The 17,030-nt window shown below is 40.4% G+C and overlaps 1 protein-coding gene across 8 annotated transcripts in view; it reads left to right on the top strand.

The window, feature by feature from the left end:
* RBMS2 (RNA binding motif single stranded interacting protein 2) overlaps positions 1–17,030 on the top strand; it is a 90,840-nt gene that overhangs the window by 62,992 nt on the left and 10,818 nt on the right. For all 8 annotated transcript variants that reach the window (XM_079936370.1, XM_079936371.1, XM_079936367.1 and 5 more), the window contains 8 exons: positions 1,103–1,269; positions 5,812–5,870; positions 6,739–6,830; positions 7,907–8,064; positions 12,099–12,178; positions 12,312–12,421; positions 12,885–12,931; positions 13,473–13,566. In XM_079936370.1, the coding sequence (XP_079792496.1) occupies positions 1,103–1,269; positions 5,812–5,870; positions 6,739–6,830; positions 7,907–8,064; positions 12,099–12,178; positions 12,312–12,421; positions 12,885–12,931; positions 13,473–13,566 (807 nt within the window). The remainder of the gene's footprint in view (positions 1–1,102; positions 1,270–5,811; positions 5,871–6,738; positions 6,831–7,906; positions 8,065–12,098; positions 12,179–12,311; positions 12,422–12,884; positions 12,932–13,472; positions 13,567–17,030) is intronic.

Below are 17,030 nucleotides of genomic sequence, written 5' to 3'. Positions count from 1 at the left end.
ACAGAAGTACCCCCCTACAGAAGGGGCCCCAAAATGTAGCAGAGTCTGGTTGCCTGTCCTGGTATCAGTAGTGAAAAATTACAGATGTTTCACCCCAAATGCTGGATTTCCTTAACCATACTTTATCTATTATTCATTCATATTTAAACTTTTAAAAACTTGTAAATAACTTATGACTAAACCCCTATCAGCATAGTAACAAATTTCATTTTTTACTACCTGGCGTGGTAATTAGTATTTCATTTTGTTTGTCTAATCTTATAATAATTTTCAAGTTCCTGCAGGTATTTTGCAGTCTCATATTCTACAGTTTTATGAATAATCTATGTTCAACTTTTCTATACCTTCATCATTTAATAAATTTTTATTAGTTCCTCTGTGATTTTTGAATGGAACCTAGATTTTATTAGTCTTGTCTCATTACACAGTTTACTTAAGAGGCATACATTAGTTGTGTCTCCAGCATCTGTATGATAAAAACGTTCCTCTATAACTAAGTACCTTTTTTCAAAACCTTTATCAAGCTTATTTTGGCCTCTCATTTCCCCTGAAAGTTAGGTAGGACAGTTAAATATTTTCTTATTTTATGGCAGAGAGGAATTCCTTTAGGTTTCTTTTTTAACTCTCTTTTTAAAAAATTAATTAAGGGCTGCATTGGGTCTTTGTTGCTGCCTGAGGGCTTTTCTCTAGTTGCGGCGAGCGGGGGCTACTCTTTGTTGCAGTGCACAGGCTTCTCATTGCGGTGGCTTCGCTTGTTGCAGAGCACGGGCTCTAGGCACATGGGCTTCATTAGTTGTGGCATGCAGGCTCAGTAGTTGTGGCTCACGGGCTCTACAGCGCAGGCTCAGTAGTTGTGGCGCACAGGCTTAGTTGCTCCGCAGCATGTGGGATCTTCCCAGACCAGGGCTCGAACCTGTGTCTCCTGCATTGGCAGGCAGATTCTTAACCACTGTGCCACCAGGGAAGCCCTTTTAACTCTTGTGATGACTTCATTGCTGTTAAAGTTTGGAATCATTCTTTCCAAGGGGCCAAGACCTTCCTCACTCTTCAGCATCTAAATGTATAATTCTTCTGACCTTCTGTTCTTCATGTCTCCCTGCAGCCATATGTGTCGTTGTCTCAGCCAATGGCACCACCTAGTCCAAGCAACAGCACCCCTAACAGCAGCAGCGGGAGCACTGTAAATGACCAGCTGAGTAAAACCAACCTCTACATCCGGGGATTGCAGCCAAGCACTACCGACCAGGACCTAGTCAAGTTGTGTCAGTCGTAAGTTGGGGTACATAGGGGTAGGTCTCCAGGGACAGTACAGATTTGGTGATACTGGCTTCTTACCAGATACTCTTATCCTGAAATGCAATATTATCAATATTTTGCTTCTACCCCTATAGTTGCAAGGTTTCTCAGCAGCCCCTCTTAGAGAAATTCTACCTACTACCAATATATAAAACTTTTATGTGTTTCTCTGAGGAAAGCTGGATAGGGCTGACCTTTGAAGCCTAGTTAGTATATGACTTTGTTTCCAGCATGTACCCAGAACTGATGGTCTTAGTGGAAATATTCCTTTCCTTACACCTTGAATAGAAATGCTCAGTATCTCTGAAGATATTGATTAGTAGATAGTGAAAACCAGCAGTAGGGATAGAAGAAAGTGGGACTAGCCAATCGAATTATACACTTAGGAGAGTTTCTGCTGTTAGAGTTATTCTCAGTGACCCAGAGGAGCCCTCAAATTAGTGGATAAAGAAGAAAATGGAGAAAGAGTTGTCACTTGGCATCTACCCCCTAAAGATCTTTGGGGTTTCTTCAGCATAGATTTGAGTCATGAGGTGGAGACAACTACCATGGAATTAGCCCAATTAGGAAAGCTGGAAAAATTGCAAGAATGCAGAGAGGCCAGCTCAATTCCATTTGGCAGAAATATGTGTTTCAAATCATTTATATGGGGGACTGATTAGAGGCAGAAGTCTGGTGGGATGGTAATATTAATGGGGAAGGGGAAATCGAGTTTCGAAAGAAATAAAAATAGGAACCTTAGTCTGTGTAAATTTACCATCTTTTAAAACTCTATTGAAGTGCACAAATCAGAAGTGTTTATAGAACAGTGAATTTTCACAAGGTGAACACATCCTTGTAACAGTCCCTGGTAACCAGATCAAGAAATAGAACACTACCAGCTCTTCAGAAGCCCACCTCCCAGTGACAGTCTCTCCCCCACCCCCAAAGGTATCTACTGTTTGGCTTCTAAACGATTGATGTGGCTTGTTTGAACCTCATATAAATATAATGATATAGCACGTACCGTTTTATGTCTGGTTTCTTTTGTTCAGTGTTGTTTGTGAGATTCATCCACATTGTTGCATATAGCAAAAATTTGTTCATTCTTATTGCTTTATAGAATTCCATCATAGGAATATACCACAACTTATTTACTTGTTCTGCTGTTGCTGGACATTTGAGTTGTTCCCAGTATGTGACTATTATGGATACAGATAGTGCTGCTATGAACTTGTACATGTCTTTTGGTGCATGTGTATAAGTATATACATTTATGTTGGGTATATACCTAGGAGTAAAATTACTAAATCATAGGATATACATTTGTTCAGCTTTTGTAGATACTAGTAAACAATTTTCTAAAGTGGTCAAAGTAACTCAAACTCCCATAACAGTATGAGTATGTGGCAGCTGTTCCAAATCCTGAAGAGGGAGAACATTCTCCCCTCAAAATGTAGTTGTATGCGGCATCAGAGGTACTCTATAAATCCCTTACTCTACTGAGGTAGTGGCTTTTGGAAGTTTGCTAGCACCAGGCTGCACAAAATCAGTCTCTAAAGGCTAGATGTGTGTATAAAATCTGAATCTGTTACCTCGGCTTACCTTGCTTTAGAAGGCTATTTAAATGGAACTCAGGGAACTTAGTCTAGGACTAGTAATTTTTTTGAGGGAATGGGAATTGGCAAAAATGTTGGTTTATGAGGGAAAAGAGTATCATATCAGTCTAGTTCCTTGATTTCTGCACCCTGTATTTCTTTTTTTATTTTTTTTGCGGTACGCGGGCCTCTCACTGTTGTGGCCTCTCCCGTTGCGGAGCACAGGCTCCAGACGCGCAGGCTCAGCGGCCATGGCTCACGGGCCCAGCCGCTCCGCGGCATGTGGGATCTTCCCGGACTGGGACACGAACCTGCATGCCCTGCATCGGCAGGCGGACTCTCAACCACTGCGCCACCAGGGGAGCCCCACCGTGTATTTCTTGTACTAAATATAATGTGCTGCAAAAATCAATCCTCTCACTCCACAAGACAGAGAAAAAACTCAATTCTACTTCACTATACTTTTAGACTTTCATTTTGCCCTTCCCAATAGTTGCCTTACCTTCTGCTATGTCTGAAGGGATGAGAATAGTCAGGGTCAGCATATACAATAAGATGGAAGTAAGGAGCCCAGTAGGGGACCATAGAGAAGTAGGAATGAGGAAGGGAAAGAATAGGTGCTAGATGAGTTATGATGAAAGGGAAGCTGTGAAGAACTGGTGGGTGGAATCCTCATGGGTGTGTGAGCTGGGAGGGACACCTTTCTGTGAAGGGTGTTTCCCATGCATAGGACTTCCTGCCTTTGTCCCAGTTATCTCTCTAGGTTGTACGGGAAGTAAATGTTGCTGGATCCTAAGCCCTGGTGGGCAGGAAGGAGAGGCGTGGAGTCTGGAACTGGAACTCCTGGTTCTCTTGGAGGGGCTCCTTCGGAGGAGGAAGCTGCACGATCCAGCTGTTGCCAGCTGAAGTGGAAATTCTGACTCAAAGTCTCAGGCTGCTCAGACCACAGCAAGCTCCACCCTGGGGCCTCGTTAGGGATAGCAGCGTGTGTGTCCTCTGGCTTACAGTCTCTTGCATCCCTTCCTTTCCTAAATTTGGGAAAGAATCCAAGTATGTAGCCCTGAAGGGTTAGGTTCGCCACATCCATTCTGGCCTCCAGGGCATCGCTTGGCTTATTCTGTCTGATCCAGTGGGTCACAGAGCTCCTCTACAACAGTCAGTGAGAGGCTGCCAAGGAGCGAAACAAATACATCAATCATCATATGTTCTTTAGGGATGGGGTGAGAGGAAAAGTAGAAAAAAATGCTTGTTTCAGGTATTCGTCTCAAATTCAGTCCCTGCCAACTGTTTTCAGTTAAATTTTATACTTCTGACTTTGTTAGTGATTTCTGTTCTGTCTCTCTAATATTTTCACCCTCCTGGGTGGAATGTAGAGACTTCTTTATAGTAGAACACTTCTAATATAATCCCTGACCTGTGATAGATACTCCACTGCTCAAGTTTGGGGAACTCCACATGAATCTGCTGCCAAAGTATAATTTTCAGAAGGTTGAGAAACATAACTCTGCTGCAGATACAGATGAACGCATGCCAGATATTTATTTTACTCATTAGTGAGCGAACTAGCAGGATGGTAAAATGGGTTCAAAGAGTATTTGAGGGACTGAAGAAAGAATGTTGGAATAAGATTACTAGGTTACAGAGAAAACTGGTTCATACCCTATAGGACTATAAAACAGTAACCTTTGGGATCATCTTTTCTAATGGACAGAAATTATTTGTATTTCTACTAGATAAAAATCTACAAATTAATATGTATCGTCACAAAATCTGGGCCCTCATCAGTAATAAATAGTAACTGAAACAAAGAAACATCCCCCTAGATAACAGAATATACTTTGAATGGGCCTTGTAGACAGTGTTCCAGAATGACATTGAAAGAATGTGCAATCCTCATTTTGCCTTATCGTCAAGTTTTGGATAATTTTCTTAACACAGCTGTTGCATTTGCTTTTATGCCCACTCTCCTCCCTAATACACTGAAATCTTGACAATAAGAAATAGAAATCAGGGAATTCCTTGGCAGTCCAGTGGTCAGGACTCGGTGCTTTCACTGCTGGGGCCCTGGGTTTGATCCCTGTTTGGGGAACTAAAATCTCATAAGCTGTGAGGTGCAGCCAAAAAAAAAAGAAAAGAAATAGAAGTCTTAGAGATTAAAGCAGGAAAGAGCCATTTGGTTAAATGTTGAGGTCCCATGAATATAATAATAATATAATATAACATATAATAATAATAATAATAGCAGTTAAGAGTGTTCAGGTGTTTACCATTTGGTAGACATTAATACTTTATATTCATGCACTCATTTCATATTTCCAACAATCCTATCTCCATTTTACAGATGGTGAGACTGAGGCACAGAAAGGTTAAATGACTTGTCCAAGATCACACATAGCTATAAAGTGGCAGAACCAGGATTTGAACAAAAGCAGTTTGGCTCAAGTTGACCTTCACTCAGGGGGCCAGTAGAAGGGTGAAGAGTGGGGTGTCAGAGAAGAGAAACAGTTTTTCATGGGAGGAATGGTGTTTCTTCAAAGGAAAATAAATAACATCAAGGATTATTTTTAGTCCTCAAGGAATTCTAGCCAGAGCTCTGGCCTTACACACTGCTATGTGGACACCACCAAGCTTCTTTCCCAAAAAAAGACAGTAGTCTTTTTCTAACTAGTATCTGAGTCTTATTTGGGGAAGAAGAGAGAAATGTGTTGATAGTGTAGGGACTGCAGTTATCTTATTTCTTGTAGGTACCTTTGGGGAATAGGTTTATATGATAAGTGTGACGTTTTAAATTCATTTCTTCTTTGTTCTAAGGTTTGAGTAGGGACAGTTTTCCTAGTGGGAGTGAAGACAGGGCATGGATTCATCTAGATGTTTCAATCTCTGTCCTAGTCTAAATCCCTGTCCCCAGATTATCACTTTGCATTTTCTTCTCCCTTAGATATGGCAAGATTGTCTCCACTAAGGCCATACTGGACAAGACCACAAACAAATGCAAAGGTAAGAGAACAGCTGTTCTTGGTGGTGGAGAACAGCTGCTCTTGGTGGTGGAGAACAGCTGTAAGTGAGGCCATCCCTTGCCTTTGCCCTTTATTGCTGCAAGTCCCTGGTTTCCAGTGCCAGGGAGGAGTCTTCAGGGTTTTCAGGCTTAAAAGACTAGTAGGTATTTAGATTATTTGTGACCAGATAGCTAGAGCTGAAAATGCTGTTTTGGGGACTCAAGGCTAGAAGCCTGCACAGAGTGCCTTTGAGTCCCCTGGGCCTACTTTGGCTGTCATGTTTCCCTGGATTGGATGGTAGATATTCATTCATAGGTGAGTTTATTTCTACTTAGCAAAGCACTGTAAATGCTTTTTGTTTGTGGAGGTGGGTTGGGTTTGTTGGGGTTTTGAGCAATTCTAGGTGGGGATGGAAGAGTGGAAGGAGGGGAAAGGGCTGTACATTGGGGTGAGGAGGGGCTTCTTCCAGCAGGTGGCTGATGATCTGCTGTGGAGAGGCTGTATTTCCTACATGCCTAGCATTTCTGCGGGTGTGCCTAGAAAAGAGAAGGGGGTTCTTTTGGAAATAGAGGGGGCTGTGAATTATTAGAGGAGCCTAATTCTTGAAACCTAGGATTTCTTAGGGGAGAGGGAGGAAGGCAAGGATACCATAAAGACCTCATTGCCCTTGGCATTCTTAGCTATAAAGTAGCCCAAATCTCACAGGGTTTGAGGAGCACGTGGATAACCACCTGAAACCTCTTCATTTCTCTTCCTCCCTACCACTTCTATTGCGTGGATCGTAACTCCTCCTCTGTTTCCTGAAAAGCCTGGGCCTCCTACCTCCCTCACACCCCCCACCTCCCAGTGATGCTGTTTCCCTGTTCCAGGCTATGGCTTTGTGGACTTTGACAGTCCTTCAGCAGCACAGAAAGCTGTAACAGCACTGAAAGCCAGTGGTGTGCAAGCACAGATGGCAAAGGTAAGGGTACTACCCCGTGCTACCCCGTGTCTGTTCCTCTGAGGGGTTGTAGTTAGCACCAAAGGCTTCCAGAGGTTTAAGAGCCATGCGGTTGATGGGCAAGGGCTATCTGCAGTGCTTTTTAATTTATTTAGTTATTTATTTAGTTATTTAGTTATGGCTGCATTGGCTCTTCGTTGCTGCGCGGGCTTTCTCTAGTGTTGAGCGGGGGCTACTGTTTGTTGCGGTGCATGAGCTACTCATTTCAGTGGCTTCTCTTGTTGAGGAGCATGGGCTCTAGGCGCGCGGGCTTCAGTAGTTGTGGCTTCCGGGCCCTAGAGCACAGGTTCAGTAGTTGTGGCGCACGGGCTTCATTGCTCTGCAGCATGTGGGATCTTCCCCGACCAAGGCTCGAACCCATGTCCCCTGCATTGGCAGGCGGATTCTTAACCACTGCGCCACCAGGGAGACCCTCTCCCACCTCTTCTTGAGAAAAGTCCTCTGACATTAGAGTGACTTTAGACTTCCTGTGAGACTAGAACTTTCAGGGCTCCGTGGTGACCCAGTGAACTATACATCTGGCTCTTAGTGCAACCCTCAGCACATTGGCTTCCCTTTTCCCTTCTCTTCTCCTGCTTTCCCTCCATCAGGGAGTGTACAGGCATTCCTACTAAGAGGAGTCTGCTGTGGCTGGAAGAGCGGAGTGGGGGGATTACCCAGAACAATGCAGCCTGGGAAGCAAAGGCAGTCCAAGAGAATCCAGCCTCTGGGACAGGCTGTTGGGCTGTTGGATAGGAGAGAAGAGCGCTGCTCTGCCTAGTTCTTAAAGAGACAGCCAAAAACTTCATTGATGGCTTGTATTGTGGGCTTGTACAGTACTAGAAATATTAAATCTGTGGGTTTTTTTGGCCCGGACTCAGTTTATAACCCATGACCCATGATAGTGGGACCAGGTGTTACAAATCATTAAGATCCTCTTTGTTTATGTGCATGCCTCCCTGCTCTCTCTTTTCTGAGATGTCATTTTGTGGCTGCCCACTGAGGGTGGGAGAGGGTTAAGAGATATGAAGTTCATTTTTTCACTTCTATTTCCATAGCAACAGGAGCAGGACCCCACAAATTTATACATCTCAAACCTCCCGCTGTCAATGGATGAGCAAGAACTGGAGGGAATGCTGAAGCCCTTTGGCCAGGTTATTTCCACTAGAATCCTTCGAGACACCAGTGGGACCAGCAGAGGGGTTGGCTTTGCAAGGTGAGGGATGCCAAGAATGGGAAATGATGAGATTAATAAGGAATGTCACTTAGAAGGTCACCAGAAAGTCTGTGCCCTGCTCCCCCCAGGACCAAACGATTAGTCGAAAGTACTTGACAGTAAATCAAAAGTTCATTTAATTTTAGGTCACAATACTCACAAACCTATTTTCTCCCAAATCTTTATCCTTTCCCCATTACTTTCTGCTATTCTAGCCTTTGTTTCTTTGATTCAGACCTAACCAGAATAAAATAATTCCATACCTTCTTATAGTTTACTGAGTATTTATCATCCTATTATTTAATCTGCGAAATAAATATTAATTCTCCATTTTATAGAAAAGGAAACCAAAATTCCCAATATGAAGTGATTTGCCCAAAGGTCTCACAGGAGCAGAGCCCTTATCCTTCTGGCTTCAGGATCAGCAGGATGAAATGGAAGATTTGGTACCTTTTCAGATCTGTTGAGAGTCGTAGATTCTAGAACCAGCTCTGCGACTAACTGCCCATGCGATATCAGATCTTTATGAGCCTTGGTTTACTCTGTGAAGTAGAGATTTAGATGAGTGATTTTCTTCAGGTGTTCCCTAGAGCGGCAGAGTTTTTCAGGGCACCTTCTTCTGAGCTTAGGGTCACTATTGTAGGGCTTCAGCCTCTTCTCGCCGACTTAGGAAATGGTTCTGCTTTTATTTAAGATTTTGCTTGAAAGGAGATTCTGTTGCCTTTCTAAAAAGTTTGAAAAGTATTGGAGTAAGTGATCTAAAAGTCCCTTTTTCTTTTATAATATCTTCTCTGGTCCAAGAACATTCCTTCACTCTAGAGTGTTTTAGACCTTGAGAACAAGGAATAGGACCTTTTCCCTATAGCCAACTCAATCTTGGTGGCACCACCTGCTGGCAATCCCAAGTATAACTAAAGGGGAGTTTCTAAAGTTTGTGATCATCAAACTTTTTTGCTCCATACTCTTAAAGCAAAAGCTCCAGTTCATGGCACCTTAGTTGTCTCGATAATTTTTTAGCCCTAGACAAAAGAAATACTTAACAATTCGCTTTATTAAGTAATTAAATGGTCTAGACAATTCAAAAAGTGTTTAATAAATATCTTAACAACTTTGTAGTTATTTGAAAAATACATTGAAAGAGAAAATATTTTTATTTCATTCTTAAATAACTATACTTTCTAGTGAATGTGTGCCTGTTGGACACTACACAACTTCTCAAACCTTGGAATCAGATTGGACACTTACACCCTCATTTCCTGTTACACATTAGTTTTCTTATGGTACTTGCTTTTGTCATAGCAACCACTGAAAAACCAGCTTTGCAAAAATATGTTATCTAAAGGATTGTAGGGTGATCTAATGTTGAAATGATGAACTGTTTAGAGTTAGTCTTCTTTACAGTAGATATCCAATAGGTATTGCTGTATTTTCTTCAGAAAGTTAAAATATCCCTTGTTGTGCCTCTGTGAGCTCATCACAATGGCCCAGGGTGCCTCAAAGCCCAGTGTGGGAAATATGGCTTTGAAAACTTAAAAAACTATGAAATCTCTTGCATGTTTCTACATTAATACCTACAGATTTTCTTCATACATTTAGATTCTTGCAAAGTATAATTTCCAGCAATTTATAAATATTGACATTTTAAATAAAACTGTCATATCATTTAAAAATGTATCTAAATGAGATCTAAATGTCATAGCAATTTAATACACAAAATCATTTTAAAAATTCCTAGGGCATTTTTTTTAAAGTCATAACTCTTACACCATTCTTATAGTGTTCTGTTTTTCTTCTTGATCTTGTATTTCCATTGTATTTCCCTACAGAATTGTATTCTAGTGTAAAATACTTTTTTATAGTTGAAAGTCTTTGTATGAATCATTGTTATACTTCTCTGCAATGAAAATATGTATATAAATTTTTTTCCTGTGGCCCTGAGTCTATATGCATTAATCCATAAGAAAATTATCTTTATAATTAGTTCACAGTTGCCCCAAACAACATAAATATATTAAAATGTTGATACAAAATTGTTTCATATAAAGTAAATTTTATTGGAAATGCTCCTTTTAGATTTATATAATTAGATCATGTAGCCATCAGTGAATATTGTTTATTGCTGTAACAAGACAGAGTTTAGTACCAGCTCTGTTCCTGTGTTTTGTTTTCATGGTGAGGAACCTTGTTCACATAAATAAGTAAATGGGAATGGAAAGAGTTTTGCTAAAATAGGAATTCTTTGAATTCCTTCTGAATTATATGCCAAGACCAGGGTGATCTATCATCCAAAATGACTTTTTTATGTGTCAGTTGACAACTTGTTGAGTCCTCTAGCTTGTGGGAAGGAAGAATTGGAAACATCTGACTTAACAAAAAGATTTGTAACTTAGTCCTCCATGCCTTGTGTTGAGCTTTGGGATGAGTTCGAAGTATATTGAGAAGAGTGGTTGTAAGAGGGGACTTCAGCCTTGATCATTAGTGATCACAGGCTCTCCCTCAGGCACATCAGTTTTAGGAAAGAGTTTATGAGGAAGCTGAGGTCCTGAAAGTGATTCTCTTAAAACCCTCCATGCCTGCTCACCCTTTTGAAAGACTAAGGAGTAGGAGTAACCCAACTCAACACTTTTTGCTCTAGGACACCTAAGGTTATTTTCTCTAAAAGTTTCCATTTGAGGCCTTTTTTAGTAACTGCCTTCATAGGAATGGTTCATATCTTTAGTGGTTATTGGCATAGAAAATATACTGAGACTTACTTTAAATATGGAAAGAGGGGAAGATACTGTACCCTGTATTATATAGATCTTTATCATTTTAAAACACATTTATATGTATTATCTCATTTGATCTATACAGCCCTGTGTAATAAGGTAGATGGAGATTTGAAGCAGAAATGAGGAATGAGTCAGAAGGGTTTTTGTGCATTTTCTAACTCACAGAGACTTTGAGCGGTGAACGGGTGCTGGAATCTAGATTTTCTGATTTTTACTCAGTCCTCTTTCCCCAACAAGACACTTTAACTCAGTAGTTCCTAACATTGTTTTTTCTATCACTCTGGACCATAAACCCTGTCTTAATACTCTTTCCTCCCACAGACTCATGAAATCTTTTTTTTCTCCCATTTTTCAAAAAAAAGTTGAAGTATAGTTGAATTACAATATTGTGTTAGTTTCTGGTATACAGCAAAGTGATTTATATATGTATCCTTTTTCATATATATGTATACATATGTGTTTATATGTATATATAGATAATATATGTATACATATACATATATATTCTTTTTCACGTTCTTTTCCATTATGATTTGTCACAGGATATTTAATATAGTTCCCTGTGCTATACAGTAGGACATTGTTGTTTATCTGTATTATATATATTAGTTTGTATCTGCTTACCCCAAACTCCTAATTTATCCCTCCCTGCCCCGACTCATGAAATCTTAATGATGTTATCAGTAGCTATTTAGACCTTGATAATTATAACCAGAAGCAAAAAATAAATATTGGCAAATTCTTAGCTTGTACAGTTTTATCAAAGTGAGGGAAGAGGGGAACCCCTGGTGGTCCAGTGGTTAGGACTCGGCACTTTCACTGCTGTGGTCTGGGTTCAGTCCCTGGTTGGGGAAGTAATATTCCACAAGCTGCACAGCGTGGCAAAAAAAAAAAAAAAAGTGAGGGAACAATTTCCATTAGGAATTTTGTAATAAAAAATAATGGTAACAGCATTGTATTCTTATTTAGGGACCCAGACACAACACTAGGTCCATCTATCAGTGTCTTCTTTGGAATATTCATGGTTTGAAGACCTCCATTATTCCTTTCAGGACCCCTATAGGAGCCAGTTGAGAAAACCTTCATTAGAAGCTGGGGTTGCCTCTTTAAGATACCTTGACTTTGTGTGGAGGAAACTCTGTATTTCTGTAGCGACAACTTTTGGAGCATTTGTGGGGCTGGGAACTTAGAGTTTTCTCTTCGAGTATAAGGAGAGTACAGATCCTGGAGAAGGTAGACCCTAACTCCTCTTGTGCTCCTTAGGATGGAGTCCACAGAGAAGTGTGAAGCCATCATCACCCACTTTAATGGAAAATATATTAAGACACCCCCTGGAGTACCAGGTGAGGCATCTGGGAATCAGGCTGAGAGGGCCACAGGTTATGACTTCCTGTGAAGATTCTGGAGGATTTTTGCATGAGTGAGTGGACTAAGTGAGGTGGGACTCAGCTGCCTGTCTGCTTTCTCTCTTGGCAGCCCCATCTGATCCCTTGCTTTGCAAATTTGCTGATGGGGGTCCAAAGAAACGACAGAACCAAGGAAAATTTATGCAAAATGGACGGGCCTGGCCAAGGAATGGAGACATGGTAAGAGGCCCTCTAGGAGACAGGAATACTAAGGACATTAAAATGTAATGGATGGGGCTTCCCTGGCGGTCCGGCGGTTGGGACTCCGTGCTTCCACTGCAGGGGGCACAGGTTCTATCCCTGGTTGGGGAACTAAGATCCTGCATGCCAAGCAAAGCGGCCAAAAAAAAAAAAAAAAGGAGAAAAGTGGAATGGAAATTTCCATGGCCTGATTTCTGTGGTAAACTTGAGAGCTACAGTATGTAACAGAGATGCTGGCTGCTTAACATGCTCTTCAGTGTGGATCTTGAATGGAATTTTGCATCCTGCACAACCAGAAAAACCCTGGAACAGTTGTAGTGGGATTAGTTCAGACTTCATTTTTAATCAGTTGAACCAAATACGTCCTCAGCCTTGAAATTCTGGGCTTGTTCCTGTTCTCACTAAGGGCTCACAATGTGCGTGCTGTGTTCTTTCTTTATAGGGTGGTATGGCCTTGACCTATGACCCCACCACAGCTCTTCAGAATGGGTAAGGGTGTTTTCTGTAAACAGGCCACCTGAAAATGACAGAGGCCTGTGTCCAGGCACTCGGATGTTTCATCTTGATATTTAAAGAGTAGTCAGTGGTGGGACTTCCTTGGTGGCACAGTGGTTAAGAATCCGCCTGCCAATGCAGGGGACACAGGTTCGATCCCTGGTCCGGGAAGATCCCATATGCTGCGGAGCAACTAAGCCCATGTGCCACAACTACTGAGCCTGCCCTCTACCGCCCACGAGCCACAACTGCTGAGTCTGCGTGCCACAACTACTGAAGCCCACACGACCAGACCCATGCTCCACAACAAAGAGAAGCCACCACAATGAGAAGCCCACACACCGCAACGAAGAGTAGCCCCTGCTCACAGCAACTAGAGCCCGCACACAGCAACAAAGACCCAACGCAGCCAAAAATTAAATAAACTTATTTAAAAAAAAAAAGAGTAGTTAGTGGGAAATGGCTGTGTCTATCAGGGGGGGCCCTTGCCTTGTAGTTTCCTGTGGCTCCTTACTGATGAGGTCCCTTCCTACAGGTTTTACCCAGCTCCTTATAACATCACCCCCAACAGGATGCTTGCTCAGTCTGCACTGTCCCCGTATCTTCCATCTCCTGTGTCTTCATATCAGGTATGTTGTCTTCATATCAGGTACGTTCATGCCCAGAAAAGGGTGTGGTGGTTTTCCCTACCATTGTGTTTTAGGCTGGGAACTACTTGTTGTTCTTTTGTTTTTTCCTTTATACATACTATACACAAATAGTTTTACATAAAAGCATAACATGTGATCACACTACATGTATATAGACTGTTGTAGAAGCATCCTTTTACTCTCCACCACTCCACAAGCAAACCCATGTTAATTTCCTACTAGTTTCCATATTTTTTGTTATCTGCATATACACATAAGTATAGGGTTTTGGAAGTCATTGTTTATGTTACAAAAATTTTCCATATTAAATATATATTTTTACACTTTACTCTTCTCATTTAAACCAGTGATTCTCAAAGTGTGGTCCCTGGACCAGCAATATCAGCACTACCTGGGGATTTTTAGAAACACAAATTCTTGGACTCCACCCCAGATTCACAGGAACTCTGGGGACGGGTCCTACCAATCTGAGTTTTAACAAGCCCTCCAGGTAGTTCTTATGCAGCTCTGTTCTAATTATTTCCTTTTTAATAGTAACATATTTTATGCTGCACATATACCAGAATTCTTCCACTATACCCCAGTGAAAGGCATTCTTTGGATTTCAGTTTTTATCTGGTGCAAATAATGCTCTAGTAAACATCCTTTTGCCTATATCCTCACATATGAGTGCTTTTGTTTCTGGGGGCTAGAGTCTGAGGGGTGAGGTTGTTAGGTTGAATAATACACGGACTTTCAGTTTTATAGATGTTACCAGATTGCTTTCCACAGAGACTGTGCCAATTCACATTCCACTGGCAACATATGAGAGTACCCATTTCCCTCCAGCCAGAGGTGACATTGCCCTTTTAAAATTTTTTTCTATCCTGATAGATTTAAAGTACATTGTTACTTTAATTTGCACTTCCCTGACTGCAGCTGAGTTTAAGCATTTTTTTGGTCATATTTTTATTTGCTCTTCATATACTTGGTCCTTTTTCCTGTTTGACTATTTGTTCTTTTCCCATCAACTTATAAAAACTATCAGTATTATTGGGACTTCCCTGGTGGTCCAGTGGTTAAGATTCTGTGCTCCCAAAGCAGGGGGCATGGGTTTGATCCCTGGTCGGGGAACTAAGATCCCACAAGCCACACGGGGCAGCCAAAAAAAAAAAAAAAAAACTGTCAATATTATAAGTACTGATCTTCTGAATGTTATCTTTGTTACAAGTTTTTTTTTCCAAATTTAATTGTTTTCCGTTGACTTTATGGTCCTCAAACTTCAGCTGTGCATCAGAATCACTTATTAAACCTAGGTTACTGGGCACCACAGCAAGAATTTCTGATTCAGCAAGTCTAGGGTGAGAGGCAAGAATTTGTATTTCTAACAAGTTCCCAGATGCTGCTCCTGCTTCTGCTGCTGATCTGGGGACCATACTTTGGGAATCACTAGTTTTTGCCATACAAAAGTTTTAAAATTTGTGTATAGTTAAATATGTCTGCTTTTTTACTTACAGCTTTTGCATTTCTTGTCTTAATTTAAAAGGTCTTTCCAGTCCCTATATTGTACATATGGTCCCCAAGATGTATTTCATTGTTTTACATTTAAATGTATAATAACCAGGAATTTATTTTTGTATATGACATAAGATAGGGGTTCTATTGTATTTCCTTCAAAATGTTCACCAGTTATCCTAGCACCAAATTATTAAATAATCCATCCTTTTCCCACTGAATTGAAATGCCACCTTTGTCATATAGTAAACACTGGAATCTTTTTCTGTATCCTTTATTCTCTTCCAGTGATCATTGTGTCTCTTCCTATTTCAATAATGTATTGATTTGATTACAGTGGCTTTCATAGTATGTTCTAATATTTGATAAGACAAAACCTTCTCCACTCTTTCATACTTTTCTTTGCTATGTTTTGGCATTTATTCTTCTGTATAAGTTTATGATCATTTTATCTAATTTTTAAAAATCTGTGAGGGAGAATTTTAATTGGAATTACATTAGATCTATATATTAAAGAGGATTGACTTCTTAAAAAGTACTAAGTCTTTTCACCTAAAATATGGTATTTCTTTTTATGTTCTCAAAGTTTTATGTCCTTCAATAAGATCTTAGTTTTATTTATGTAGGTCTTATGTTTTTCTTGTTAAATATACTTCTAAGTGTTCTGTAATTTTTATAAGCATTTCTAGATGCTTATTGATACACTGAGAAGTTAACTAATTTATGTTCATCTATCTTGTATACTGCTCACTTACCAAATCCTCTTATTACTACTAGTTTTTTTTTTTTACTTAAATCTCTTAGGTTTTCTAGGTATACAGTTATATCATTGATGCAAAATAATAGTTCTCTCCTCCTTTTCAATTTTATGCCAACTGTGTTCTTATCCAATTGTATTTATTTGACCCCACTACCTAATAGGTTACTATAATTGCAATGGTTTTAATATTTCTCTGTTTGGGTTAAGGTTTGCAGATAGTTTTTGGTAATAGCCTTTAATATATGTAAGTAGTTTCTTTCTAGTCTCTATTTTACTTTGTGGGGTTTTTTTTTGTTTTTTTTTTTTTTACGGTACACGGGCCTCTCACTGTTGTGGCTTCTCCCATTGCGGAGCACAGGCTCTGGACACACAGGTTCAGTGGCCATGGCTCACGGGCCCAGCCGCTCCGCAGCATGTGGGATATTCCCAGACCGGGGCACGAACCCGTGTCCCCTGCATCGGCAGGCGGACTCTCAACCACTGCACCACCAGGGAAGCCCTGTGGTATTTTTTAAAATTTATTTTCTGGTCGCACCTCGGGGCTTGTGTGATCTTAGCTCCCCAATCAGGGATTGAACCCGGGCCGCGGCAGTGAAAGCGCTGAGTCATAACCACTGGACCGCCAGGGAATTCCCTACTTTGTGATTTTTTTAAAAAGTAAATGGCTGCTGAATTTTCTAAAATGTCTTTTCAGCATCTAATATTACACTATGGCTTTTTTTCTTCAATTTTGACTTATGTTTGTAGAGCTTCTGATCTTGAACAATCCTTATATTCGTGGAATAAACCTACTTGTCTATCAAGATGCATTTCTAGCTTCTCGTTGCTTTTTTTAATTTTAAAATTCAGATATAACTTACAGACGATAAAATTCATCCTCTTAAAGTGTACAAGTCAGTGTTTTTTAGTATATTTATAGAATTATGCAACTGTCCCCATTATCTAATTCCAGAACACTTTCATCACCTCAGAAAGAAACTGTGTACCCATTAGTATTTATTCCCCATTTGCCCTTACCCCTAGCCCGTGGCAATGACCAATATACTTTCTACGTCTATAGATGTGCCTGTTCTGAACATTGCATATAAATGGAAGCATACAGTCTATGTCTTTTGTGTCTGGCTTCTTTCACTTAGCATGTTTTCAAAGTTTATTCATGTGTAGCATGTATCAGTACTTCATTCTTTTT

Source organism: Stenella coeruleoalba, assembly GCF_951394435.1.
Source record: "Stenella coeruleoalba genome assembly, chromosome: 11".
In the NCBI taxonomy this organism is placed as follows: Eukaryota; Metazoa; Chordata; class Mammalia; order Artiodactyla; family Delphinidae; genus Stenella; species Stenella coeruleoalba.
The sequence above is the reverse complement of the archived record's forward strand: the minus strand, read 5'-3'. Positions and strand labels throughout refer to the sequence as shown.